Source organism: Eschrichtius robustus, chromosome 20, assembly GCF_028021215.1.
Source record: "Eschrichtius robustus isolate mEscRob2 chromosome 20, mEscRob2.pri, whole genome shotgun sequence".
Taxonomy (NCBI): Eukaryota; Metazoa; Chordata; class Mammalia; order Artiodactyla; family Eschrichtiidae; genus Eschrichtius; species Eschrichtius robustus.
Genome location: NC_090843.1, coordinates 18,594,575 through 18,619,768, shown reverse-complemented (window position 1 = coordinate 18,619,768; position 25,194 = coordinate 18,594,575). Strand labels below are relative to the sequence as shown.

The window sequence follows — 25,194 nt, the reverse complement described above, 5'->3', positions numbered from 1 at the left end:
TAAAATAATGTGACAACTCATGTCACAACTGAATACTGGTTCCCAACCAACATTTGAGACCATGTCTGAGGTGCCACTCATGCTCTGCTGAAAAGGGCAGTTTTGAGGCACAGTCTTTGAGGCTTGGGTAGAAGCCATTCCTCTCCTCCCTTCAAAGTAGGCCCCACACCCCATGGATGGAGGGGGCATGAGCCTGACCAGAGGCCAGGAGCCAAGCAAGAAATGAAGCAGGAACCCAGGGAAGGGCCTGTATCTCATTCCTCAGTTCTGGCCCTGTAAACAGTGAAGACCCACCAAGCAGCCAGAAACTGGAAGCAGAGAGGTAGGCAGATAAAGCCTTGTTTTTTTATTGAATGAGTGATGCATGTAATTGCTGAGGCCACTATGTACAGAGAAGAAAAGGAGAACTTTATTTCTTGGTCTCTTCCTCCTTGGACAGAGTCTTGATGATTTCCTCCTTCTTGGCCTGGAGCCGCTCTTCACGGCGCTTGCGGGCTTCCTTGGTCTTAGACCTGCGGGCCTCAGCCTGGTCCCTGGGTAATGGAAGAGAGAAGACGGGTGAGCTGCTGGGGACACCAAGAGCTCCTGCTTCAACTAGCCAATAGTCCCCACACTACCCTGACATTGATGGTAGGTGGTATGTGGGTATGTACACGGCAGAGCAGCATATACCTCTAACACAACAACTGTATTCTGGACAGACTGCATGTAAATCAAGATTAGACATCAGCACATTTTAAATGTCTCAGAACTTGCCCCTGTGACAGACACCAATTCCTAAAGAAACTTACGCCAGAAGCTTCTTGCGAGCCTTGTCTGCCTTCAGCTTGTGGATATGTTCCATGAGAATCCGCTTGTTTTTGAACACATTACCCTTCACTTTCAGGTACAGGCTGTGATACCTGTAGGGTACAAGGATTAGAGGTTCTGGTCAGCAATGGGGTCAACACAGAGGTTGGCCTGTGATCTGCTCCTCTACACAAGGCCCCTAAGCATGCAGGGTTCCTTTTCTCTCTTCTTGCTGCAGGGACGTCTTTCGCCCAAACCAGGACTTTTTGTGCAATTTCTAGACAGAAGAGCTCACCTGGCAGATAAACTTAATTCTTGGGCTGTCCTGATGGTGTATGTGGGCAGAAGAACAGGACAGAATAGAAGAACTTTCTTAGAAAATACCAAGACACATGGCTCTCTCCCCAAGGCCAATGAGACAGAGCTTGTATCTGTGCAAAGAACAAGCCATCGAAACAGCAATGGGTCTTGGTGGGCCCGAGAGAAGGTACTTACATGTGGCGGTCAATCTTCTTAGATTCACGGTATCTTCTGAGCAGCCGGCGCAGAATTCTCATCCTCCTCATCCAGGTTACCTTCTCGGGCATTCGAGCATTGGCAGTACCCTTTCGCTTACCTACGAGGAAGATGAGTCAGGCCCACTGTAGTGCATCTGGGTCACTAGAGCCAGCTGACTAGTCACAACAATAGCTACCAATTTCTGACACTCTTTGGGTCATGTGCCAAGAGTTGTACCTCACTTTAAGTAGCTTTATTTCCACTTTACAGATGATGATCCCAAGTATTTAATTTCTTTCATTTACTCAATTTTTAAGGAAGCACAAACAAAGCAATTATTCCCCATTCACTCCACAGAATGTGGATATGACAGGGCATGCACCAAGGCAGTATGGTAAGCTGGGAGGGCTTTAAAAAGGTGACGTGACCTTCATCTCCCTAGGTCATCCTGACCCTAGGAAGCGGTTTTAGGACTTATTGGACATTTCCCAAGCACCCAGTAGAGTGGATGGGTAGGGTACCAGGGTATAGGTGCTCAATAAATGTGACCTCTTTCTACCGATACCTTCAACTCCAACACCAGTGCCAACTTTCTGATTTGCAGAGAGAAAAACACACCAAGTATCATGGAGTAGGAAAAGGGCTCAAAATGAGTCAGAATGCGAAAGGTTTCTGAATATATCCTAGTCTAGACTTAATCATTTATCATTCCCAAAGTCTTGGAGTAAAGGGAAGAATGTACTTACCTATGCCCATATGCCTGCCCTTCCGGCGGGCCAAGGTGTTTTTTCGGCATCGAGCCCGGGAATGGACCGTCACAGGCTTCCGGATAATCAGCCCATCTTTGATCAGTTTCCGGATCTGCTGACCTGGGAAACCACAATGCACCTGGTCAGTCAGGTGGGGCCTAGCCCCAAGTACACCCGTCACAACCCAGAGTCCAAACAGGACATGCCAGAGACGCTGCTCACATCCCTGGTTTTCAAAAATGGTGGAAATTGGAGAACTTCTATTTCTTTCTTAAAAAACAAAACACAGCAACAACAACAAAAAACCTCTACCCTTTTAGATGTTTTACAGCACACTCAAAATATACACATTTGGGGATATGTGATCAAAATAGCATACAAATACGGTCTAGTCCTTCAGATCCTGTTTCACCTATTAGCTACCAGTCTAAAATAAGGATTTTTTGAGCACACAGTACAACACCACAAACCCAAACAGGTAAAGGATTTCCCTCATATTCACAAAGATTCCTGCTTGACCAAACTTTCCTGAAGTTTGACCAAAGTTTCAAACTTTGAACTTTCCTTGACCAAACTTCAGGTTCCTGAAGCTTCTCTTAGGCCCATCTGTACACTTCCTTGTAAATTCTAGTTTTAGTAAAAACTCTTCTTAAGTTAGTTAAGCAGAAACCCCTACCCTTGATATCTGACCACCCAGGCCAGAATCCCCCTTACCTCTGTTTCCCTAGTAATGTTCTTTTTTTAAAAAGAAACAATTAAGACAATGTTGTGTTAATTTCTGCTGTACAGCACAGTGATTCAGTTATACACATATATACATTCTTTATATATATATTCTTTCTTTTCCATTATAGTTTATCGCCCTCTTAGTAATTTTCCATCCACTGATCCCCTACACCATGCTCCTTGGCTATAAATTCCTACTTGCCCATGCTATATTCTGATTTGAGCTCAATCTCTCTCCCCCAAAGTAAAATCCCATTGGTCCCTGTAACTATTGCAATTATTCTGAATAAAGTCTGCCTTACAATTTTAAACAATGTCATTGAATACTTTTCCCTGTAACAATATTATGTTGAAGTAATGTGGGCATGTTGATGTTATCTGCAGGACCGACACTGTCTTACTACTTTGAATTATATGCAAACAGGCCTCTAATAAAGTCTGAGGCCCCAGGTCTTTCCAATTCATCATCTCATCGGCCATCTCTACCCCGCCCCAGTCCTTGTACTGTCTCTTCACAAATCCTTCTCACAGCTATAAAACAGAACATCCACTCTAGCGATATTTATTAATATAACATTGGGTGGTTCCATTAACTTCCATCCTGTCATTCTGGCAAGTGGCAGGAAGAGAACCTCTGGCATTCCATACTTCTGTGACTCCTCCATTTTATAACCCCCCCCCCCAACTATGAGCTCTCCTAGGTTTGTTAACAGTTAACACAGTCGTGTCACCTTTCATTGCACAAAGGATGAGAAAGGGGTAGGATGAAGAAAGAACTTAGACCCCAAGAACTCACGGGAGTTGGCATTGGCGATTTCATTAGTCTCATTGGGGTCCAACCAGACCTTCTTTTTGCCACAGCGGAGGACACTGGAGGCAAGCCTCTTCTGAAGCCTGAGCATACTGTGACAAACAGAAAACACTATCAGGTCCTGGAAACCATTCCTGGGCAAGAATGAGCATCCCCAACAAGACCTGCCCTTCAAAGTCTTCTAACGTTGTGAAACATAAGGGGGGGGAGGTGCATGTGTATATGCATTTAGTACTAAAGACAAACATGTCTCCCCAGACTTTTGCCACCCACGGTGCAGCCCCAGGTTAATAATCTTCCCTATACCAAGACCTTTGTAAAGCTTTGCTTGTGTGTTCCTGTAAGGGACAACAGCCCACCCTGGGATGTCGACAACCTCTAGGTTATGTCTTATTCTCTGTGTCTGTTTTCTCCTCTGGAAAATGAGATTAACGGATACAATTGGAATGAAGAGCGGGCCTATGCCCTTTCTGGTACCCAGCACTAAAGACAAGTGTTTAACGTGAAGAATCCGAGGCCAGTGGGCCTGATTTGCTAGTTAATCTAGTCCTTTGCTTCCTGGGCTCGTTTTCCCTTTCTTATCCCAGTAATAAACTAGCCTTAAAATTTTTCTTATGACGGGTGTACGGGGCAGAAGGCATCAAGGTCCTAGGGATCGTTTCACTCTCGGCAGTCGGAGGCTTGGGGCCTACTCGCGACCTGTCTTACGTCACATGGAAACAGAGATCGGCTCGGAGCCATAGATCGACCCAGCGAGTAAGGGGGCCACAGCCCAGTCCCCGCCGCCGCCTTTCCTCTGCCCGCGTGGGTCTCCTCAGACACGTGTGGGACGCGAAGCCCGCCTTTGCCCCGTCCTAGAGCTCCGGGAACGCTCCCCCACCCCCTCCTCTCGAGGCTGGGAGCTAGTGTGCTCCGGCCTATCCCAAGCTCCGGGACGCGCCGCTTCAGGGCCGCCTCCACCCCGTCTCTTCCAGCATGGGCTGCGGTACCGAGCCCCGCAGTGCGGCCGCAGCCAGAATCAATCAATATCAGAGACCCGAGAGCCCTTACCTCATGGCTGCGACCGCAACGGCCAAAGGAAAGAACTTGCTCTCGCCAGGCTCCTCCCATTATCTGTGAAGGGGAGAGCCCACCCCCCGCTCCGCTTTCGCCCGTATTCCCCTCCGGTCCTTTAATCTTCCGCCACCCTAAACTTACTTATATATTCTGTAAGGACCCGGGATAATAGAAGTCTAATATCAGGAATCGGTTTTAAACTTTAAAACATAGAAAATATCTCCCTTCGGTATGGCAAAATGGTATAGTCCGACTTCCTATTAAGCATGCGCAGCAAGGGTATCTGATCACGTGGGCAGTGGAAGCCGGAAGTCAGCTGGATTGCGCAGGCGGGATAAAGTAGTTTTACTAGAGCGGCCCATTCCTCCCAGGCATAGTGGATTACGTGGAAGGATGTTTTGTCAGCGAGAAAAAAATGAAGCAAGAGAGAGTAATGAGGGCAGATATCAGACAAAAGCAACCTTTTATTCACTCTCCCGGTAATTGGCAGCCCCTGGAGCGCAGAATAGATCACCAAAGATATTAGTGTATGTTTTTGAGCCACTGGGGCTCTAAATCTCTCAGTGCCTCAGTTTCCTCTTGTGTATAGTGTACCTAGTTCTAATATATACGTCGCCTAATTGTGAAAATCACATGAGTTAACGTTTGCAACTTGCAAAAGAAGGCATTAAGACAGGCTCCTTGATGGCGGATCCAGTCTTTGGTTTGGCTCACACTGTATTCCAGCGGCCATGGAGCTTTGCACGTAGTAAGCACTTGAGAAATAGCGAGTGAGTGAATGAATAGTTGCGAAAGTCTAAAAAAGAAAAATCGAATGACAGGCTCTCTCATAGTTATTTCCTCTTGCTCTGGAGCATCCAAGGCAGAAAACTAAGGAGAACATTCCAGGGTCCAAGAAACATTGATCTGAGTTCTGGTTCCAGCTCCTTGCTTTGCTCCAGCTGATAATCCCGTATCTATCATCTGAACTTTTCCTGGCTGCTAAATAGAGCTGAGAAGGTCAAAAAGAGGAAGGGGAAGGGAATTCCCTGGCGGTCCAATGGTTAGGACTCCGTGCTTTCACTGCCAAGGGCCCGGGTTCGATCTCTTCTCGGGGGAACTAAGATCCCACAAGTCGCGCAGCGCCCCTCCACCCCCCAAAATAAAATTAAAAAGAGGAAGGGATGCAAAATTTATGCCACTTCCTCACAACACAAGTAGTGTCATCGCCATTTTACAGCTGAGGTAGCAGAAATTGAAAATCTAGGTCTTTCTGACTATAACACCCATGCCTTTTCTGTCATGCCAGGCTTTGTTGTGCCCAAGGGGAAGATGGGAGCCCTGCTCAGTATTGGCTCTTGGGGCTGGCCATCACTTGTTGCAAAACCCAGGGTGAAAAGGAGTCAGTGTTCCACAGTCTTCCCTCCAGCAGAACATAGCAGGTTGGCTTATTTTTTTTTTTACTTTTGGCCGCACTGGCTTAACGGTATTTAGTTCCCCAGACCAGGGATTGAACCCAGGCCCTAGGCAGTGAAAGGGCGGAGTCCTAACCACTGGACTGCCAGGGAATTCCCAGGTTGGCTTACTTTAGGGTCTTTGAACCTGCACAAATCTTCTTCATTCTACGTCTCATCTCTCCTCTTTGTGGAGCCCTGGAAGGGGTCAAACAAGGAGGTAACAGGTTCTCCTGTCATGATTAACCCCTGCACAGCACCTTACAGCATCTCCAAACACCCCATCAATCCATCATTTAATTTCATTTCCCTCTTCTTCCCAGTAATCCCAGGTGACAAAGACACCACAGTACCGGCAAACCCATTTTACAGGAGAGGTGTACTGATCTGTCCAGGGCCACCACCAGAAAGAGCCTGAACCAAGTTGGCACTAAGGTCTCTTGCCAGAATCCCCTACTCTTTTTCTCTCCATAGATCATGGTGGGTGGGGTTCAGGCCTTGGGTATCTGTCCCCAATTCAAGGATGAAGGGGGAGCAATTCTAGGTCAAAAGTCATTAGATCTGGGAGTTTGCTGGTGGCTTAGTGGTTAGGACTCAGAGCTTTCACTGCGGAGGCCCGGGTTTGATCCCTGGTCGGGGAACCGTCCTGCATGCCGAACAGCGTGGCCAAAATACAGGGAAAAGAAAAAAAAAATAGGTCATAGATAATGATTTTTGCCAGTCTCTCCTGTCTCAACTCCACATTTCTTCCTTTTCCCTCTCTTTCGAGGAACACAGACCTCACCCAGGCCCACCCCTGGCCTTTTGGAAGGGCTTGGGGGATGTTAGCACTAGGGCAATAGGACTCCTGAGTCCCTAGGATTTCTTGTTGCTGTCTCTGCTGAGACTCCTTTTGGACACCCTCTCCACCCCACCTTCAGCCTCCAGCCGGCCAGCACCACCATACTGGCGAGGGAGGGGACTTTCCGTTTGGTTCAAGTCGGCCTGGGACCACAGTGGGGAGAAAGGAGTTAAAGCTGGGTCCCAGGATCACCAGGGCCGTGAAGTGCCGGTGGCCCAAGCTGGAGTGGAATGGGGAGACCAGCTAGGAAGAGCGATTTGGGACGGAAGAGGGGGGTGGTGCCAGCCATGCTAATCCGCGCTTCAGCTCCATCCGCGCCTGCCATCCACTGGTATACGGCACCCCCCACCCCACCCCGCTCTCAGCCCCTTGGCGGGTTTCTAATCTCCCCCATAGTGGGCCACCCTCACCCTAGGCCAGTCAGAGGCTAGCGCCAGCCGAGAGGAACATGCGTCCCTTCCGCCGTCCTCCCATTGTCTGTGCGGAGCCAGCGGAGGGGCTGCGAGGGGCGGGGCCGGGGCCGGAGAAGGAACGGAGGGAGGGAGGGAGGGAGGGGCGGGTGGGAGCGGAGGGGGCGGGGGGAGATGTTGAGCCTTCAGGGACCGAGGAGGCGGCGGCAGCAGAGGAGACAGCGGGAGGAGGGAGGGAAGGCAGGAAGAGGGCAACCGAAGGCCGGGCCAGGTGGCTCGACCGGGTGCTGGCTGCGCTGCTCTCGGTTCCGACGGCCTCTCTCATGCGTTGAGGGCGCCCGGCTGGGCCGGACCGGCGGCCGGAGGGGAGGCTCCTCTCCATGGTCCAGAAGACCAGCATGTCCCGGGGCCCTTACCCGTCCTCCCAGGAGATCCCCATGGAGGTCTTCGACCCCAGCCCACAGGTGAGGCGTGGTGGCCGGGATCGAGGGAAGGGGGCCGGTCCCGCGGACCTTGTGGGGTCGGATCGAGGGGGGCCGGGGAAAAAGGGGTTATATGCCCGGCGCCCAGGGGAGGGGGCTGTGCGCCCCCCAGCTCTGCCGGTGAATGATTGATGGGCGCTTGGCCGGGAGTTGTGCTGCGGTTTGGCTGAGCGGGGAGGAGGCGGTCGGGCTGCCTGTCACCCTCGCCTCCTCCTCCTCTCCCACGCGTCAGGGTCTCTGCTGCTCGGGTACCGGCTCCAGTGGGTTGAGAGTGTGGGTGCTGGCGGGGGGACCCGGGGGTTGAAGGAGGCTAGAGAGCGAGCTCAGGCAAAGCGGGGACGCAGAGCACGCTCAGGGGCGCTGGGCGGGTGTGGGTGGGGCGGGGGTGGCCGAGGCGGTGGTCAGAGGGCGGTGCCAGCAGGCCTTCAGAGCTGCAGACACTGGCCCTCGAGGGTGGGGAAGGGGCCAGCTCCGGGCCAGGCCCCCGTCCCAGCCACTTAAGCTCCGCCCCTATATTGGACCACCTCCCCTCCCCCAACAAACACCCACGTTAACCCTCCTCCACCCCATCCCCCCCAGCCCCAGAAAATGCCTCCAAAGTTTGGAAAGTTGAATGGATGCCAACTCACTGTCCTGGAGGGGAAGAAACTGTGTTACCTGGGGGGCGTGGGGATGGGGGTGGTCTGCCGCCCCCCCCACTCACACTTCTCCTGTGCCCCCAGGTTACCCCCAGAAAGGGGTATTCTTGGGTGGGGAGGGTGCCCATGGAGTGACCAGCAAGGTCTGGGGTGGTCGTGCCAGGGGATTTCTCTGGGACGTGTCCTTATCCAACCTGGCAACACCCCAAGGCTAGGATAGCATTAACTCTTTTCTTGCTGTGGCCAGCCTGGAGCAACTGTAACCACCACGATAATGTGGGCACGTGGGGTGTGGGGGTCAGGTCAGACCTAAAAATACCTCCCTTCTCCACCCCAGGCCCCTTGGAGCCTGGGAGGCAGCTGACTGGGGCCTTCCTTTCAGCTGTCCCTTGTCCCTCTGGGTGCCACTCCCTTTTCCTTGCCTGGGATAGTGGTGGTGGTCTGAAAGAGTCTGGGGCTCACTGGGGGAATCCTCTTAAGTTCATAGGGATCCTCAGTCCTCGAGGTTGGAGATATGTCTTGCTGGAGAGAAGGTGATGGGAGGGAGGATTCTCGAAGGGTTCCCAGGTGCCCTTCTCTCCCATCTATCCATCCTCCTCCTTGTACTCAGGCCCAAGGAACCAGAGCCTCTAGTCTGGTCATGGCTTACCTAGCTTCTTTGGCAAAGAAACTCTAGGATGGAGGCTGGGGGCAGGGGCTTGGAGGGCCTGAACCCTCAATGATTCCCCCCCACTCCACTCTAGACAGGCTGGGGGCCAATGTGTATATTTGAATTGGGGAGAGCAAAGAAGTAGCCCCCTTTACAGGAGGCCTGGAAATACCTGAATGGGTGGCTGCGTGAGAGGTCAGGCAGTGTCCACTCCACCCAAGCCAGGAGCCCAGCCAGTGGGACTGAGCAATTCTTCTCCGAGGCCCTGCGGGGGGCTGTGTCCTAGACTCATCTCGGGGCAGGGCCAAGGGACATTTAGATTGATGCAGCCTGGTGGATATCATGGGGACAGGACGTGGGCATTGGCAGCTGAGGGTTAGAGGGCTTGATCCCTCTTGCCCCCTTGGGGGGAGGTATGATCACTGTGACTGTGACGAGGGGCTGAGAAAAAGTCCTACCAGGATGGAGGCGGGGTGCTAAATCTGCCCCCATGGGTCAGGGTTGGGGTTAGATGTTTACTTTCCAAATACAGCTCCACACCCCCTACCCCTCCCTGGGAATCTAGTTTTAGGTCTCCAAGAGCTGAGAGCTGCAACTCCCCTCCCCACTCTGCGGAAAAACAAGGCAAGAGTTGGGCATGGGGAAAGCCAAGCTGGGCCTGGGTTGGCGATTTCTCTTCTCTCTGGGGGCCACAGGCACACTCAGCCCCGCTCTGCTCCAGCTGATGTAGAGAGGGAGGAAGACTTTCCCAGGGGCTCTCTCCGCACCCCCAGCACTGCAGGCAGCCTCTCCCTCCCCCCTGAGGCCTCTGCAGCCTGCCCAGCGTCTCAATTAGCTTTGCTGCCTAATGAGCCTCCAGCTTCTCAGTGCCTCCCCCTTCCCAGCCTCTCTGGCTTGGTTTGGGGGTTTCTGTGTGTGCTTCCTAGGGCTCTCTTTCACTGTCCCCCACCCCGTGGCTGTGGTCTGGGTTCTCCCTCCCGCTCGGGCTGTACCATCTCAGGAAGAAGATAGAGGGGCGGGCTATTCAGATCAGGGAATGATATTTCCAAGGCTTGGCTGTGGTTCTGGGCCTGATGGGATGAGGGCTGGGAAAGGGCCTTTTTGATTCTACTCTTGTCCCTTCCTGGCTTCTCCAGGGCAAATACAGCAAGAGGAAAGGGCGGTTCAAAAGGTCGGATGGGAGCACATCCTCGGATACAACATCCAACAGCTTTGTCCGCCAGGTAATGGGTAGGCTGGGCTGAGAGGAGGGAGGTGGCTGGTTGGTGGAGACCAGGATTGGTGAGCTGGGTCAGAGGCTTTCTCCAGGCACCCTCCCCCATGTCATTTGTCACCTGCCTAGAACCACCCCATACCCTTACACCCCATGACCTCCTCTGCATATACTGTCAGCTGTACCCACTCCCTCAGCCCCCACCCAATCCCTCCCCCAGCACCAGACACCAGCCCCTGCTGCCTGCCTGCGTCATCTCATTCAGGGACAGCCTGGCCTGCCTCCTTCTAGCTGGCTTCAGGCTGTCACCCACTCCCCCTGCCGGCTGTCTCCTTCCATGTCCTCCCCCAGAATCTGTGACAGCATGGGGTAGAGGCAGGTCCTAAGAAATGAGGAGCCAGGACATTTGGGTCCCTGGAGCCCTGATTAGGTATGGATCAGGGAAACGCCCTCCTCACATCCAGATGTGACTGTTCTTTAATACGCAGAGAGAGAAAGTGTGTTGAGGGAGGTGGAGGAGAGGCAGGAGGAAGTTGATATTAGAGAGGACTTTAGCCCAGCATCCCTGAATGAAGGGGGGTAGTGTAGCTGAATGGCTTTCTGGGGTTTTCTGTTCTCCCATCAGGAAGATGCTGTTCTCATCTCTGTTCTAACTCTCAACCCCAGGCCATCTCAGGCTCAGGGAAAAGCAGTGAGAGAGAGCTATGTAGTTGCTATGACTACAGAGCATCTCAACAAAGCCTGGTACCCAAAAAAGGCAAGAGGGGCTTAGGATCAGACAAGGAAAGGAGTACATTGAAGAAAAAATGGGCAGCATGTGAGGGCAGAGGACAGTAGGGAAGTCAGCCCCCATCCCCGCCCGCCCCCCCACCGCCGGGCCAGGAGAGAGAGGGTGATGCCAGGCAGATCCACTACAGATTGGAGAGAGGCCCTTCTCTTCACTTCTTCTGTCTCCACGACACTTGGCACATGTGAGCCCGGGCCTGACTTGAGAGGGTCAGGAAAGGGGCTCTTCATCCCAGCATCTCCATACAAACACGAAGTCCTTTCTTTGATCTTTCCCTCATCCCCCGTGTTGCAGGACTGGGCCGGGGCCGGGGCTAGGAAGAATGACACTGTGCTCAGTGGAGCCCCTCTTGACAGAAAAGGGCCTCATTCCTTCAGTGTTTGCCGACCCAGGGGATCAGGCCCCAGTCTCCAATCCTTCCTCCTCTTAGCTCTCCAGCTCTGACCCCCTGTAGGTGGCAGGGAGTGGGGGGGCAGTCCTTGCCACATCTCTGAGCTAAATATACCCTAGCAGTTTGCACATGTAGCAACTCTGCTTGTAACCTGAGCCCCCTGGGGGAACGGGCAGTTTGGGCCACCCCCTAGGCCAGCAGGGCCAGGCACTGAGGGCGCCGGGATGGAGGCGCCCAACCGGACCCTCGTAGTGGTGAGCTGGGGATAGAGTGAAGGTGGGGGGAGGTGGGAGCAGCCCCTCAGGAAAGCTGGTGGGAGGCCTTCACTCCAGCCTGTCTCCTTGCCTCACTGTTTCCTTGTCTCCCGCCATTTTTGGGTGTGTGTGTGTGTGTGTGTATGTGTGTTTGTGTGTGTGTTGGGGTCAGTAAGTGTCTCTATGCCACTCCATCTCTGGGTCTGTTCCCCTGGCTCTCCTGGCATCTGTCTTTCTGACTCTGAGTGCTCCCGTCAGGAGGGGTGGAGAGTGGTAGATTAACTGGTTTTCACTCTCTTTCCTTTGCATCTCTTTTCCAGCTTCTTTTAGTACCCCACCCCCCCCCCCACCTTTCCCCGCTCCACTCTCCCATTTTCATGATTTGATGGGCAGCTGCACTCACTGATGCACCAGGGCACTCTGGGGAGGTGGGAATTGGTCTTCTCTCTTTCCCAGCTTCCCTCCATACGAAGCTAATGGGCATTCCTGGCCAGGTGACCCTTTCCTGTCTTCAGGAAAGAACCCCCTCACCTCTGCAGTCTTGTTCTTTCTTCAGGTCCCCTCCTGCCCTTTGTAGCAACGCCACCGCTGCACGGTCACACAAATCCACACCTCCTGTCTCCTGCCCTCACACGCCCTCAGGGACACAGACACTGAGGGCGTCCCCCCGTTCTGCCCCATATGCACACACGTGTACCTGTGTGCATTCAGTCATACACACCAGGACATACCATAGAACATACCCTTGAAGTTGCACATCCAAGCACATCCGTGAATTAGCATGTTCATTCACGCCCTGGGTCTGGACAGGCTATGCGTGTCTTACACATGTGCCTGCGTCACTGAGGGAGTGCCTTGTGCTCTGGGAAGGTCGGTGTGATCAAGGCCTGCTTCCTGGCACACCCAGACTTCTGAGCCTGCCTTAACCCTGGCAGCCGGCAGCCCTAGTACTGAGGAAAGGCCTGCTCGTGTCCTCTTAACTTGCCTCTTCTTGCACCACCCCAGGAATCTTGGGTTCTTTTTTGTATCTTATGAGAGCCTGAGGGCTGGGGCTCCCCAGCGTCTGGAAGAGGAGGTAGGATTCTATCTTTCCTCGCCCTTGAGCAGAAAATGGCAAATTTTTGTGTGGCCCTAGCCCATGGAGCAGGCTGCCCGTTGCCGCCAGTGCCGAGAGCTCAGGCCTAAGCTGGTGGCTACAGCCCCTGGAAGGACTCACTGGGCCTGTGCTGAGTCTATCTCAGCTGGTGCTTTCTGGGGTTTTCTGTTCTCCCATCAGGAAGATGCTGTTCTCATCTCTGTTCTAACTCTCAACCCCAGGCCTGGGGGCAGGGGAGGGAAGGAGGAGCAGGGAGTGGAGGAGGAGACTGCACTCCACCCCTGCGCTGTGCCCCTATCAGGTTCCTACCCCTCCCTGGGCCCCAAGCAGCTGTCCTTGGACCTGCCGTAATCCCCTGCTTGCTGCTGTCACCCTTCCTAGGGCCACACTCTTTCCAGGGGCCTGCAGACCTCATTCTCCGGCTCTTTCCATCTTATACCACCTCCTCCTAGCCCTTGTGGTATCATGCCGGGCTGGCTGGGGCTTGAGGCATCCACGACGGGTGCCTTCCAAGGCCCAGGAGCTGGGGAGGCAGCGTTGGCCCTGAGCTGGCCCTGTCTGTTTTCAGGGATCAGCAGAGTCCTATACCAGCCGTCCGTCAGACTCCGATGTGTCTCTGGAGGAGGACCGGGACGCCTTAAGGAAGGAGGCAGAGCGCCAGGCATTAGCCCAGCTCGAGAAAGCCAAGGTGAGAAAGATGGGAAGGGCTGTGCTGGCATTATTTCCCTTACCCCCAGGCCTCAGAGACAGCCTGGACAGACCCAGGGTCAAGTCTTGGCCCAGCCACTTCCTAGCTCATGTACCCCTCTGATGTGCCTCTGTCTTTCACCTGTAAAGTGTAAGCTATAATACCTGCCTCCTTATAAAGTACAATAAGTGCCTAATTTCTACACATAATAGGAGCTAAACATTTCCACTCATTTCTGGAGTCAAATTTTCTGGGCTCTTATTAGCTGTGTGATCTTAGGCAAGTCACTTAACCTTTCTGAACTTTAGTCTCCTCATTCTTTAAAATGAATATGGTGGGAGTTCCCCGGAGGTCCAGTGGTCAGGACTCAGCACTTTCACTGCCGTGGCCCCGAGTTCAATCCCTGGTCGTCGGGGAACTATGATCCCACAAGCCACGTGGTGCAGCAAAAAAAAGAAAAAGAAAAGAAAAAAAACCAAAAAATGAATACGGTAATAGTACTTAACTTCATTGGGTTTTTGTAATGAATAAATGAGATAATGGGTGTGAAACATATAACACAGTACCTGTTACACTACACAGTAGCTGCTATCATTATTATTACTATTATTTGCTCTTATTGTTGTTGTTGCTATTATTATTATTCCTTCTTGGTGTTATTCTGGGCTCTCCATTCCCTGATGCCCCCCTCCACCCTGAGAGGACTGAGTTCTATGGTTTGCTTTTTTTTTTTATTGTGAAATTTAATATATGCATTAAAAAACTGCATAAGCCATTCAGTGTATGCTTTTATTTAAAAAAAATGTTTTTTGAAGTATAGTTGATTTACAATGTTGTGTTAGTTTCAGGTGTACAGCAAAGTGATTCAGTTATACATATATGTGTATACTCTTTTTCAGATTCTTTTTCATTATAGGTTATTACAAGATTTTGAATATAGTTCCCTGTGCTATACAGTAGGTCCTTGTTGTTTATCTATCTTATGTATAGTAGTGTGTACAGTATATGTTTTAATGAACAATTTACAAAACCAACCTCTCCGTAATCACCACCCCGGTCAGGAAGTTGTACGTCCCATTGTGATTTAACCCTCTGGTTGTCATCTTCCTCTAGACCAAGCCAGTGGCATTTGCTGTGCGGACAAATGTCGGCTACAAGCCATCTCCAGGGGATGAGGTGCCTGTTCAGGGAGTGGCCATCACCTTCGAGCCCAAGGACTTCCTGCACATCAAAGAGGTGGGGATGTGTTGGCATCTGGAGGGAGGGCAGGGTAGTGGGTGCCAGGAGAGGGGCTGTCAGAGCTCTAGTTGGAAAAGACTTCTGAGCCAAGCAGAGCTGGGCTAAATCTGCTGTGTGACCTTGGGCAAAGCTTTCCACCTCTCTGAGCTTCGCATTTTTCATTGGTAAAATGGGATGGTAACGCCTAGGTCACAGGGTTGTTGGGAAGGTTTGTGATGAGGCCCGTCAGTGGGGTGGCAGTGTGCCAGGCACGTGGAGGTGCCAGCATTTACTTCTCTCCCTGCCTTTCCAGGGTAGGGCTGGCACATGGGGGAGGAAGGACTCTCAGAACGGGGATGTGCTCGGGGGTGTGGGTGGTCCATGGCACAAGAGGATGCGGGTTCCGGAGAGTCCTGAGAATTGGGGGCTGTAATCAGAGGCTGGTGCCAGGGCTGTTTGAGGGTGCCGCCCCCTGGGCGGGGTAGGCAAGTCTGGGGGTGGTGTCCCCTGGAGCTGGCTGCTGGCTTGTACCTCTAATCTCCCTCTTGGTCTCCCCCACCCCACCTGCCGTTGTCGTTTGCAGAAATACAATAATGACTGGTGGATTGGGCGACTGGTGAAGGAGGGCTGTGAGGTTGGCTTCATCCCCAGCCCTGTCAAACTGGACAGCCTGCGCCTGCTGCAGGAACAGAAGCTGCGCCAGAACCGCCTCAGCTCCAGGTGTTTGGCTGGGGGCAGGGCACCTCCGGGAGAGGCCAGCCAGCCAGCCAGGAGTAGGCCCTAAGGGTTGACGTGTTGCCCTGAGGACACAAAAACTGTCTGTGGCATCACCAGTGGGGCTGGCAAATGAGGGCGGGGAGCAGGGGCCAGCCTGTGAGAGGTCAGATCCCCCACCCTCACGCCCACCTCCTTTGCTCACGGCTCCATTTGCCTCTCTGCCCACACAGCAAATCAGGTGACAACTCCAGCTCCAGTCTGGGAGACGTGGTGACTGGCACCCGCCGCCCCACGCCCCCTGCCAGTGGTAAGAGCTGCCGCCACGCCACGGGGTCGGGTGGAGCTCCTGGGTGGGGTGGTCTCCCCACTGCCTGTCCCCTCCTTTCCCTGCAGTTGGGGGTACCCCAATCCTGAGTCCTCCAGACACATCCGGTGGTACCCCCTCCATGAAGAGCAGGACACCCCACATGCTGGGCCTGTCCATCAGCGCCCATTCTGTCATGTCTCTACTCTCCCATTTCTTTGGTAGCTCCATCTCTCTGCCTGACTGCCCTGCCCCCTACCCCCCATTCATTTCTCCCAGCCCTGTTCCATTCACCTCTTCTTCTTTCTTTTTTCCCCATCCCATCCCTGCGTTTTGTACTTGTGTCTCCATGTCCATCTCACTCCTCCCCACCTCGCCTCCTTCCTCCCTCATCCTGACTCTCCGGTCCAGGTAATGAAATGACTAACTTAGCCTTTGAACTAGACCCCTTAGAGTTAGAGGATGAGGAGGCAGAGCTCGGTGAGCATAGTGCCTCTGCCAAGACTAGCGTTAGCAGTGTCACCACCCCGCCACCCCACGGCAAGCGCATCCCCTTCTTCAAGAAGGTAATTCTTGCTGGGTTCTTGCGATAGGGGAGGTCAGAGCCCAGCGCTTTGGTGGGGGAGGGGGGCTGGAATGGATTCCGATGTGGTATCAGCCTGATTCTGTGGGAATCAGGCCTTCCTGCCAAGGAGGAGGGAAGGGTAGAATGGCACCAAGAATGGGCACGTCTGTCTCCACCCACAACTCCACCCTGGCCCACTTCCCCGGAAGGGATGGTTCTTGCAGTGGAAGCACTCTTTCTCTGGGAAGGCTGCCCCCGCCCCTCAACTGAAAGCAGGGTCTGGGTAATGAGACCTGACCTTTCCCCGTCACTGCCAGTGGGATAGGCCACGTTTACCCCCACTCCCACATGTGAAGGGGAAAGTGGAATGGTGACCCTTCTTGGCCCTTTTCGGACTCCATGGGGCTAGGGTGGGCACACGGGGATCTCCTGGCTGCAGAGCAGGACAGTTAACGTACCCTTAAAATGGGCAGTTTGGCCTGCCCTGGGGCCAGGAGATGGGCACCAAATTAGAGGCTGTCACTCTTCCCAGCTTTTTTCCAAGACCCAGAAAGGGGGTACAGGATGTCTGAATATTCCCAAGTTCACTGGACTGGCTGGCTGTCCTGCTCCCAGCCCTGATCCAGGGCCATCTCTGGCTCCCCCTTGGCACGGGGTCCCATCCCCTCTCTCTGGCTCTGTCTGTCACTAACACGCATGCCCTGTTATCTCTCCTCGTCTGCCCGCTCTCCCTCCCTCTCTTGTCCTGGCTCCTCCCTTGCCCTCTGCCCCTGCCTGGGTACCTTCCCCTTTTTCCTCCCCCTCCCTCCTCTTGGCAATCTCTGGACCCAGCCAAACAGAAGCAGAAGTTGGTGAGTATCACAGCTTTCTGTGTCCCCCTCCCCACCCCCTGGGATGAGCTAGGGGGACCTTCTAACACCCATTCCCATATCTGCCCCCCTTTTCCCCAACCCTTCCTGGTTCTCCCTCGCCATACCTCCCCACCCCACCCCGATCCCCACATCTGGACTTTGGGACCAGGGGGAGGAAAGGATGCATGGGGGAGCCTGGAGGTGGGGGAAGAGGGGCTAATGCCATCTCCACTCTGGGGTTTCCCCTCCCTGCTTCCCCCCCAGACAGAGCATGTGCCCCCCTATGACGTGGTACCTTCCATGAGGCCCATCATCCTGGTGGGACCGTCGCTCAAGGGCTATGAGGTAGGAGCCCCTAGAGGCGAGTGGACCCAGAGGGGCCCAGACCGCCAGAAAGACTCCATAGAAAGGTCTTCAGACCCCAGAGACATCCCCCAGCAGGGCCCTCCCAGGGTTTCCTCCCCAGAGGGCTACAGACCTTCAGAGACACCCCCCTCCATGGGGGGCCCAACCCCCAGGGAGACCCCAGAAGGGTCTAGTCCTCTCAAAAAAACCCCAGGAAAGTCCTCCCAGAGATCCCACCTAAAAGGATCTTTGCAATCAGAGACCCCAGTGGAGGCCCCTCCGGCTCAAAAGAACTGCCCCCTCCCCCCAACAGGGACTTACTCATCTCAGGGATTTAAGAAGAAAATGGAATGTCAGGGGGCAAATACCTAGCAGTCCACCCTCCCTGAGGGGCTTTAAACACCTGACTTCTCCTCCCCCCTACCCCACTCCCCGCAACCTCAGGTTACAGACATGATGCAGAAAGCTTTATTTGACTTCTTGAAGCATCGGTTTGATGGCAGGTAAGACCCTGGGAGCTGGCTCTCCACTCCCACATGGTTCTCTGCTGCTGGGGATGGGCAGGATGGCTTGAATGACAATCCTGGAACTCTTGGATTGAGGGATAAGAGGCTGTCCTGGAGCCTGGGGAGTAGGCAGGGCATTCTAGGCCACCCTGACCCCTGGCTCCTCTTGCCCCATCCCCCAGGATCTCCATCACTCGTGTGACAGCGGACATTTCCCTGGCTAAGCGCTCAGTCCTCAACAACCCCAGCAAACACATCATCATCGAGCGTTCAAACACACGCTCCAGCCTGGGTGAGCCCACCCCTTAACTCCACCCCCACCCCTGCTCTGGGGCCAGATGTGGGAGGGGGGGAAGGGGGGCATCTCCAGAAATGCTCTATTTGCCCACGGCCTCCTGGGAGGCCCCCTTACATTTCCCCCTGCCCCATGACTCCATTCTCCCAGCTGAGGTTCAGAGCGAGATCGAGCGAATCTTCGAGCTAGCCCGGACCCTTCAGTTGGTTGCTCTGGACGCCGACACCATCAACCACCCAGCCCAGCTCTCCAAGACCTCACTGGCCCCCATCATTGTTTACATCAAGATCACCTCTCCCAAGGTGGGTGCAGGAGTCTGACCCTATTGGAGACAGGAGTGCTCTGGTTGGGCTGCCTGTGTATAAACCCCAGGCACTGCTTACTAACTGTGTGACTTAATCTCCTCGAGCCCAGATTCCCTGCTCTGTCGAACTCCATTGTCTGGATATTGTGAAGATTCAACCTAATGTGAATACTTAGCACTTAGAAAGGGTCTGGTGTAATATACCTGGTCATGTTTGTTTTTTTTTTTTAAACTCATTTATTTATTTATTTTTGGCTGTGTTGGGTCTTCGTTGCTGCGCGTGGGCTTTCTCTAGTTGCGGCGATCGGGGGCTACTCTTCGTTGCGTTGCACGGGCTTCTCATTGCAGTGGCTTCTCTTATTGCGGAGCACGGGCTCTAGTCGCACGGGCTTCAGTAGTTGTGACACGTGGGCTCAGTAGTTGTGGCTCGCGGGCTCTAGAGTGCAGGCTCAGTAGTTGTGGCGCACGGGCTTAGTTGCTCCAGGGCATGTGGGATCTTCCCAGACCAGGGCTCGAACCCGTGCCCCCTGCATTGGCAGGCAGACGCTTAACCACTGCGCCACCACGGAAGTCCCCCTTGTCATGTATTAACTATTTTAAATATTATTATTAGGGTCATGCAGGCCAGTCCCCTGTCCCTACTTTGTTGACTTCTTCTCCTTAGTCCAGAAAACAGAAAGAATTCTGTGCTTTCTGTCCCAGTGTCACCCAGCTACTTGGCGGCGGGTAAAGACCTTTCCTGTCTTTCGATTTCAGCCCTTTTTGCTGCACTGCCTTCATGTAGGCCTTGATAGAGATGACATTGGTAGGAAGGCTGATTTACTTCCTGGTCATATAGCGGCTCCATTAGTTTTCCCTCCTAGACATTAGTAGGGGTTTGAGAAACATGGAAGGTGAGCTTAGGTGAAGGATTTGAAATGAGAAAACAGCATGGGGTTCAAATCCTAGCTCTGATTGGCTTATTTTTATTTAATTACTTAAATCTTGATTTTGGTTTTTTGGGTTGTATTTTATTGAGCTTGTGATCTTGGGGGGGATTATTTAGTCTTTGCACCTCAATTTCTTTACCTACAAAATGGGAATTATAATCATTCTCATATGTTATTATTGAGAGGGTTGGAAGTAATGACGTGAAGAGCCCAGAGTTCTGTCTGACTGATGAAGGCAACCAGAGGTGGTAACTGTTAACATCTCATGCTAGCACCCAGTTTCTTTTTTTTTTTTTTAATATTTATTTATTTGGCTGCTCTGGATCTTAGTTGCGGCACACGGAATCGTCATTGCCACCTGCGGGATCTTCGTTGCAGCACACGGGATCTTTTAGTTGCGGCATGCGGGATCTAGTTCCCCGACCAGGGATCGAACCCTGGTCCCCTGCGTTGAGAGTCTTAGCCACTGGACCACCAGGGAAGTCCCTGAGCACCCAGTTTCTTAATCTTTCTGAGTCCTAAGTTTCTAATGAGCGTAAAGGGGGTGATGGGATTTAAGTACTTCCTGGGGTGGTTGAAAGGATCAAATGAGACAATGGCTGCAAAAACACTTTGTGAACTAGAAAGTTAACAGACACTTCCATTGCCCCCACTGAGCACTGACTGAGGTTAAGGGTGGGGACTCCGGAATCAGACTGCCTGAGTTTAGGTACCAGTGCTACCACTTACCGGCTCTGTGCTCTTTTGGCAAGTCACCTAACTTCTCTATGCTTCAGTTTCCTCATCTGCAAAATAGGAATCCTCAAATGGTGCTTGTGAAGATTAAATAAACAAATTAACCACGCAAAGTGCCTGGTACCTACTAAGCACTGTATCTATTCTTTTTTTTTTTTTTTTTTTTTTTAGATTTTTATCTTGAAATAATTTCAAATTTATGGAAGAGTTGTAAGAATAGTAGGACTATCTTTGAATACCCTTCACTCAGATTCACTACTTTTTTAACAGCTTTATTGAAATAAAAGTCACATGCCATTCAATTCAGCCATTTAAAGTATACAATTTAATTTTTTTCAGACTCACCAATTTTGAACATTTTGCCACATTTACTTTATGTATGTATGTATTATGTATATGTGTGCTTATATATGTGTATCTTTTTTCCTGAACTGTTTGAGAGTAAGTTGTAGATATTGTATGCCTTTATCCCTAAATATTTCAACATGTATTTCTTAAGAACAAGGACATTAACTTACATAACCACAGTACAATTGTCAAATTTAAGAAATCTTATCTAAAATACTGTCCATCTTCAGTTTTCACCAGTTGTCCCAATAATGCCCCTTATAGCAATTTCCCCTTCAATCCAGGATCATGTGTTGCATGTAGCTGTTATATCTCTTTATAGTCTTTAAGCTGAAAAATTTCCTCAGCCTTTCTTGGATTTTCATGACACTGACATTTTTTTAAGAGTACAGATCACTTATTTTGTAGATTGTTCCTCGGTGTGGGTTTGTCTGATGTTTCCCCATGACTAGATTTAGGTTTTACGTTTCAGGTAGGAACATCACCAAAGCGATGTGTCCTTCTGAGTGCATTGCATCAGGAAGCACAGGATGTCGGTTTGTTGTATCATTAGTGCTGTTAACTTTGATCACTTAGTTAAGGTTGTAGCTTTATGTTTAGCTATTATCAACATTATTACTGTTATCACTGAGATGAGAATAATAATAGTGGCTGCATAATGGCATTATTGTCAGGACTAAATAAATTGATTGTGTAAAAAGCACAGAATAGTGCCAGTACATAGCACGTGTCCCTGTAAAGGATGGCTACTGCTGTTTACGTGGAGGGGAAGTTGGCCCAGAGAATGAAGCCTATAAAGGTTACAGGGGCTGGGAAGGAGAATCACCGCCCTTCATACAGCCACTGCTGGAACTTCCCAGGACAGGCTGGCATGAGACCCAGGAGAGAGCCTGAGCACTGTGTAGGATGGACACAGGACTGGTGAGGTCATTTCTGAAGAGGCGGCCAGGGCTGAGAGTCATGGAACATCCCCTGGCCCCGATACTGTCTCTCTACACTGGCTGCAACCAGGACCTGCCTCTCCGGCTTGGTGCATTGCAGGGTCCCTCTAGCTCCTCTTCTCCCCCCACAAACCAGGTTCTTCAGAGGCTCATCAAGTCTCGAGGGAAGTCTCAGTCCAAACACCTCAATGTGCAAATAGCAGCCTCGGAGAAGCTCGCGCAGTGTTCCCCCGTGAGTGCTCAGACCCAGGGGAAGGGAAGGGGCGACGTTTGGGTTCTCCGGGTGTCCTCTGGCCTGCATGAGAGAGTGACCGGGAATGCCTGGGCGGGGTCCAGAGATGCAGGCGGGTTTTCTGGGAAAAGGGTGCTGGACGTTCAAGTCCCAGAAGCACCACTCCTCTATGGGGAGTTAAGCCCCTCTCCACGCCTTGGTTGCCTTATATCTAGAATGAGGGAGTTGGAGTATCGGGGTACCAAGACCTCTTGTAGTTCTCTCGATTTATATATCTAAGAGCCCTTCTCTTCCTGGACATCCAGAGGTTTCTTTTTAACTTTGTCCTTCAACCCCTTGACTCCACCCACTGCCCCAGGCCACACCCTCACCCCTTGGTCATGCCCAGCTCATCCCAGCCCTGCCCTTAACCCCGCCTCCACAGGAAATGTTTGACATCATCCTGGATGAGAATCAATTGGAGGATGCCTGCGAGCATTTGGCCGAGTACTTGGAAGCCTATTGGAAGGCCACACACCCGCCCAGCAGCACTCCGCCCAATCCGCTGCTGAACCGCACCATTGCTACTGCAGCCCTTGCTGCCAGCCCTGCCCCTGTCTCCAACCTCCAGGTACAGGTGCTCACCTCACTCAGGAGAAATCTCAGCTTCTGGGGAGGGCTGGAGGCCTCGCAGAGGGCCAGGGCGGCGCCCCAGCAGCAGGAGCACACCGTGTAGGTGGCCCGCCCATGTCCCCTCCCGCCCAGGGCTCGGAACTGAGGAACTGAGCACAGTGAACATGGGCAAGGAAGGGAAGAGTTTTATTTTGTAAAAAACAGTGATGAGTGGCAGCTTCTGGTGTCTGTGGTTTTTGATGGGATTGGGGCTGGCTGGTGGGGCCTCCCTGGGCCTGGTCCCATAGGACCATATCTGCTGCCCTGGGGGCTTTTGCCTTGGGGGCCTTGTAGGATAAGTGATTAGGAAGAAACAGAGGAAAATCAATATAAGTCTTCTGGACTCTACACCCATTTTAGACCCAACAGAGGTCACAGCATTTTAGTCGCAACAGACGGAGGGCCCTCAGACGCAGGGAATCCCACAGAGCAGGGCCATTCAAACCAGAGAAACTGCCCCCTCCTCCAGAGCCCTAATCTCAGGAGACTTCTCAGTAGGGACCCAAAATGAAGCATCTTCCATGAGTTGAACCTTCCATCCTTCTCCCAGTTAAACAGATTCCAGGAAGGACCCTCCTGTGGGTTCTCCACCCTGCCTTGATCTCCTCCCATGGGAGCCAAGGCCTATCTCTGAGGTCAAACCATTAAGTATTGGGTTCTAGATTAGAACCAGAAGAAACCCATGAAATCATTCTAGACCATTGCTTTTCAAATTTGTTTTCAGCACCAGAGCCCATTTGTTCACTGAATCTTGTGTGGAAGCTCAGTATGTAGACAAAGCATCCTTGCTCTGCTCAGAGGGAGTTAGTGGCCTGGCCTCCGTTTCACTTCCACGGGGACCCCTGAAGCACTCTGTGCCCTGTCCAGCCACCCCAGATCTCCAGGGAATAGTTTGGAAATTGCTGCTCTTGTCTAATCCCCATCACACCACCACAGAGACACTGGGCCAGTGAGACAGGAGTCACTTGCTCAGGGTCACACAGCTTGAAGTAGCAGGGAATGGGGCTAGAACCCAGGCCTCTTTGCACCCCACCCAGCAGCCTCTATGGCCATCTTCATATGGCATTTGGTGCTGAGGACATTGGGCCATCTCATTGTTGCCAGTGGGGGATAGAGACCCATCAGCCTTCCCCAGCCTGCAGCTTTGAGTTTTTGTTGGGGGCAGGGGAGGAATCCTATCAACCTTGGAGACTTTGTCATCTGACTAGGCAGTGGGGTGGGGGGAAGTGTGGGGTTCCGGAAGCCTGTGATTAGGGTCTGGTTGGGCTGAAGGAGCTGGCTGAAATCCCCCCTTAGTATATTTGGGAAACTGGGGCAATGACTAACCCAATCAACCACTAACGAGTGGCAATACTAATGAGCTGTTAATGATGATTTAGCCCAAGACAGCATTAATGTGTGCCGTGAGGAATTGATGACTAATTGTTCGTGGGCTCTCTACCATGGTTACCAGGAGAGTTCATGCCTTCACCCACCTTAGGAAGGTCCGGTGCCCCCTCTCCCAGTGGAGGAGCAAATGCCTTGAATTCTGTCCTCTGACTCTCTGGCTGGGCTCCAGAGCCGTTTGCCGGCTGCCCATCCCCTAGGGTCAGCACCCTCCTCTCCTTCAGCCAGGCTGGGTGTCTTGGTGCCCTCACTAACCTGCCTTGCTTTGTTGTGTTTCTCTCACTCCTGCCCGATCTGCATGGTGTGTGCCGTCTGCCTGCTAACCAGGGACCATACCTTGCTTCCGGGGACCAGTCGCTGGAACGGGCCACCGGGGAGCACGCCAGCGTGCACGAGTACCCGGGAGAGCTGGGCCAGCCCCCAGGCCTTTACCCCAGCAGCCAGCCGCCAGGCCGGGCGGGCACCCTGCGGGCACTGTCCCGCCAAGACACGTTTGATGCCGACACCCCTGGCAACCGAAACTCTGCCTACACGGAGCTGGGAGACTCGTGTGTGGACATGGAGACTGACCCCTCCGAGGGGCCGGGGCTTGGAGACCCTGCAGGGGGCAGCACCCCACCAGCCCGACAGGGATCCTGGGAAGATGAGGAAGACTATGAAGAGGAGCTGACCAACAACCGGAACCGCGGCCGGAATAAGGCGCGCTATTGCGCAGAGGGCGGGGGTCCAGTTCTGGGGCGCAACAAGAATGAGCTGCAGGGTTGGGGGCGGGGTGTCTACATCCGCTGAGAGGCAGGGGCCACACAGTGGGAGGAAGGGCTCTGAGCCCAGGGGTGGGGGTGGGGACAGAGGGGCTCACCACTGCGGATGTATCTTGCCTCCAGGGGGCGCTGTCTCCCTCCTTTCAGATGCCTTTGCTCAATGTTTGGGGTTTCTTTGGTGGTAGCATTCCAACCAGCTCCTGGGACTCCCTTAAGCCTCAGCGGTAGGTTTTTACCTACATGCTGTGGATGCATGGGGGGATGACAACCTTCCTGCAGTATCCCCTCCCCCACCTCAGGGGGCTCTCTCCCCTCACCCAGAGAAAAGGTGCAGTTCCTTAACTCCTTCTACTCCAGGCTCTAAATGAGTGTCCTAAAATGGGGTGGCCCTTTCTTTCTCCAACCTGGAGTATTTGGGAAGGGTAGGGGGGCTTTTCCTGGAGAGGGAGACCACAGACTCTTTCCCATGAGGTCTGTCTTCCCCAAGCCCCAGATCCAGGGTCCTTCACCATGCCCACCCCTCCCCCTAGCTTCCTGGCAGCATTGTCTGGGAGGTGAAAGCTACAGCATTGGAAGCCCCACCGGGATCTCGTCT

General features: G+C 52.7%; 2 protein-coding genes across 9 annotated transcripts in view; one reads left to right on the top strand and one right to left on the bottom strand.

The window, feature by feature from the left end:
- Positions 1–323: 323 nt before the first annotated feature.
- LOC137755070 (large ribosomal subunit protein eL19) overlaps positions 324–25,194 on the bottom strand; it is a 406,958-nt gene continuing 382,087 nt past the window's right edge. For 3 of the 4 annotated variants that reach the window (XM_068531033.1, XM_068531035.1, XM_068531036.1), the window contains exons 2-6: positions 3,559–3,667; positions 2,034–2,156; positions 1,285–1,405; positions 792–902; positions 324–533 (exon numbers count right to left, since the gene is read on the bottom strand). In XM_068531033.1, the coding sequence (XP_068387134.1) occupies positions 410–533; positions 792–902; positions 1,285–1,405; positions 2,034–2,156; positions 3,559–3,667 (588 nt within the window). In that variant the 3' untranslated portion in view covers positions 324–409. Of the gene's footprint in view, positions 534–791; positions 903–1,284; positions 1,406–2,033; positions 2,157–3,558; positions 3,668–4,623; positions 4,723–25,194 lie in introns of those variants that run through there. The other variant, XM_068531032.1, reaches the window with a different exon arrangement.
- CACNB1 (calcium voltage-gated channel auxiliary subunit beta 1) lies at positions 7,531–24,627 on the top strand. Of its 5 annotated transcripts, none has more exons than XM_068530099.1 (14): positions 7,531–7,777; positions 10,219–10,305; positions 13,392–13,511; positions 14,625–14,747; positions 15,313–15,449; positions 15,677–15,753; positions 17,147–17,166; positions 17,431–17,511; positions 17,956–18,014; positions 18,200–18,309; positions 18,463–18,614; positions 21,706–21,801; positions 22,226–22,411; positions 24,166–24,627. In XM_068530099.1, exons 1-14 carry the CDS (start codon positions 7,694–7,696, stop codon positions 24,625–24,627), a joined length of 1,794 nt encoding a protein of 597 aa, XP_068386200.1. In that variant the 5' UTR covers positions 7,531–7,693. The 5 variants fall into 5 exon arrangements, with proteins under 5 accessions (XP_068386200.1, XP_068386199.1, XP_068386198.1 ...); XM_068530098.1 differs by lacking the exon at positions 17,147–17,166 and adding an exon at positions 16,162–16,316; XM_068530097.1 differs by having other exon boundaries at positions 17,147–17,511.

Excerpts from the sequence above, each read along its gene's own strand:
- CACNB1 (XM_068530097.1), top strand. The coding sequence starts at position 7,694 with ATGGTCCAGAAGACCAGCATGTCCCGGGGCCCTTACCCGTCCTCCCAG. Across the intron at positions 13,512-14,624 it reads CCCAGCTCGAGAAAGCCAAG|ACCAAGCCAGTGGCATTTGC; the intron begins GTGAGAAAGATG and ends ATCTTCCTCTAG. Across the intron at positions 14,748-15,312 it reads ACTTCCTGCACATCAAAGAG|AAATACAATAATGACTGGTG; the intron begins GTGGGGATGTGT and ends TGTCGTTTGCAG.